At 41.0% G+C, this 3,180-nt stretch overlaps 1 protein-coding gene across 1 annotated transcript; it reads left to right on the plus strand.

The window, feature by feature from the left end:
- The first annotated feature begins 690 nt into the window (after positions 1-690).
- On the plus strand, positions 691-1,893 carry LOC109177551. The gene has a single exon (XM_019326939.1). It carries the CDS (start codon positions 691-693, stop codon positions 1,891-1,893), a length of 1,203 nt encoding a protein of 400 aa, XP_019182484.1.
- Positions 1,894-3,180: the final 1,287 nt, after the last annotated feature.

The following is a 3,180-nucleotide window of genomic DNA, read 5'->3' on the forward strand; positions in this document are numbered from 1 at the left end:
TCATCAGCATCGTTTCGAACCCGAATCTGCACCCGTTGACCATCTTGCCGTGGACAGAGCGTACCCATCCTCGTCGTCCCTGATTTGAGAGAAATATGACCGGAGGGTCAAATTGACTACGATTTAAAGATTTGAGGGATCCAATTGAATAAAATTAATAATGAGAGACCACATTGCAGATCAGGCAACAATTGAGGGACCAAAAGTGTGATTTTCCCTTTAAAAAACATGTAATTGTTTGTGTACATAATGTGCTTGTAAAATAAAAATAACTCATATATATTTACAACAACAACAAAAACTTTTATGTTATTTTTTAAAAATATTTATCTTTACATTTTAACGTTGTAAATCTTAATCACAAAGCTAAGAACACTATCAATCTCACTCTGATTTTGACAACTTGCCAATTTCTCTCTCTCAAAGAGTCTTTCATGGCGACCCCACTCTGATCTTTTGGGTGGAACTGTTGAAGCCGCCTCTCTTGTAGAGATTCATCTTTGCTTTAAGATAATATAACCGCTCTCTCTTCTCCTCCCTTCCTTCCTTCCTTCATTCTTCTGATCAAAAAACCCTACCTTGCTTAGCTGCTTTCAAGTTTCAACAACACTGCCGGCGAAGATAAGCAAAAAGATCGCAGCTTTAAGTCTCTGTCTTCATCGCAGTTCACAGACAGAGAGAGAGAGAGATATGGATTCTGGAAAGAGTGGGAGTTTACAGTCGTCGAGTGGCGGCGATGATGAGTACGATTCACGGGGAGATTCCATTTCTGCTTTGCTAGCTCAGCCACATCATCATGTCGTCGTTGACTGCATTTCCCATCACCCACAACCGCCGTATCCGCCGCCCCATTCCGCCGCCAACGCTGCCATGTATAATCCTTTGTTGTCTAAACTGTTTGAACAACCTCTCCTGCCGCTTCCCGGCGAACACAACTCAACCCCGCCCCCGGCCGTATGGTCTAAAACCCTAAGACCTGACAACAACCCCATGTTAGCCTCCTCTAATAGCCAACAGCGCGTCTCCGGCGGCGGTTTGGCCGGGCAATCAGCTCCGGTTTCATTTCCTTTGGCGGCGGAACAGCATGCTTGTGGTGCTACGGCGGCGACTGGGGATGGGAGAGTGTATGATCAAGCCCACGTTGTACGTAACCCGAAGAAACGGGCGAGAGCTTCGAGACGAGCGCCGACCACCGTGCTCACCACAGACACCTCCAATTTCCGAGCTATGGTTCAGGAATTTACCGGGATTCCGTCGCCGCCTTTCACGTCCTTGCCGTTCTCCAGAACCCGCCTCGATACCTTGGCCGCGCCCTCCGCCATGAGATCTGGCGCCGCCTCTCACTTCGCCGACAATATCCGTCCATCTCCGCCGTATCTCCGCCGCCCATTTGCTCAGAAAATCCAACCGCTCCACCCGGCGTTTCCTCCTCCGCCTTCCTCTTCCTTTCCGCCGTCTACTTTGGTTGACGTTTTAGCTTCTTCCACCACTAACAACAACAATATCTCTTCCGGTTCAAGCATTACCCCCTCAACTCTCCTCGGCATTTCATCGAACACCTCGCAGCTTAAAATGGGCGGTTTCATGGACGCATTTGGCTCAGCAAACGCCGCAGCTCTCACCGCGCTTCCCAGCCTCATCTCCCCCAGGCGGAGCGAAACCACACCCGCCAGTTGGGACGGCGGCGGATTTCGATCGGAAAACTCATCCACATCCCGGCAACCCCAGTCATCCTCCAACAACAACATATTCTCCTGCACTTCCCCGGCGGCGATCGGAAAACTCACCATCCCGGCAACTTCCTCCAATTTTCACGGCTACAAGTCCCCGGAAAACGTCGGAGCTAGCAGAGGTGAAGGTATGGTGGAATCATGGATTTGTTCTTCAGAGTAGAAATGATTGCGCGGTGGAAAGTTTGTGCATCCAAAATATATTACAGTAATAACAATGATGATTGCTCCGATCAAACATGGGAAACAAATCATTGCGCTTCGCCATCATTTTCTCTTCTTTTTAACAATAACTTTCTTCAAAATTATTAAACCTAAATAATTATACTTTTCATCATTAATAATTATTTGTAAATAAATATATTATTAATACATACCTAGTACTAGGTAGTATATTTATGTTTTGTCTCCTAAATTATCATCACTAAATGATTTCGACAATAAGTAAATGTGTAGTGTAACTATCCGTTTATATTTTTAACTGAAGGAATATATCCTTTTATTATTATGAAATAAATTTTACTTGTCAAACGAATTTGTTTAATATTTTTTTTTTATAATTTTAATTTTTTAAGTTATTATGTTTGTATAATGAAATTTACAAACATATATACCTTTTATCATTGATATAAAATTTGAAGTGTAACTTTGATTATTACGTAAATTTCTATTAACCAGCGATAAAATTAGATATAAATTCATAAGTGGGGATTTTAATCAAGAATATAAATGCACTAAAGTTGCTTAGCTTTTGGTTTTGTCTGGTTTCTTTTGTTAAATAGTCTCTGTCGCATCTTTTACGGCCCATTTGGTTCACGAAAAGTATTTGAGGTGAAATATAATTGAAATTCATGAAAAAATAAATTACACAGAAGATTAATTACATTGTTTGGTTGATGAAAAAAAATATTGATATCATTGCTTGGCTGAGTTTAGAATTGTAAGGAATATGAATATAAAGATAATTATATCCTAATTACACAACAACAACAACAACAACAACAACAACAATAATAATAATAATAATAATAATAATAATATGCCCGCATGGGCAGCTCAACTAGTCATAGGGGTGAAGTTTCGGAAGAATGACCAGAGATCGAGTCTCACCAGCCACAATGTGAGAGCAACCTCTCAAAGTGATGGACGCTTTTTGTGCGCAGTTTCTATGGTTCGGTTGAGTTACCATGATTTACATCCTCCAATGCTCTGTCGGGTCGGGGCGTTGGGGATTCAACCTTTTGGGAATAATAATAATAATAATGGTAATTAATAAAAGTTGGTGAGTGCATAATTGTCCTACTTATTTTCCATGGAAAATGTTTTCCTCATCATATTATTGAAGAAAAAGTTTTCCAATGGAAAATGTTTTCAATGAACCAAACAAAGGAAAATTATTTTTTCTCAAATTCACGGAAAATATTTTCTTTGGTCAATTTGGTCTCTGAAA

Source organism: Ipomoea nil, unplaced genomic scaffold, assembly GCF_001879475.1.
Source record: "Ipomoea nil cultivar Tokyo-kokei standard unplaced genomic scaffold, Asagao_1.1 scaffold0805, whole genome shotgun sequence".
Classification (NCBI taxonomy): Eukaryota; Viridiplantae; Streptophyta; class Magnoliopsida; order Solanales; family Convolvulaceae; genus Ipomoea; species Ipomoea nil.

Coding starts and splice junctions, on each gene's coding strand:
- LOC109177551 (XM_019326939.1), top strand. CDS start 691: ATGGATTCTGGAAAGAGTGGGAGTTTACAGTCGTCGAGTGGCGGCGAT.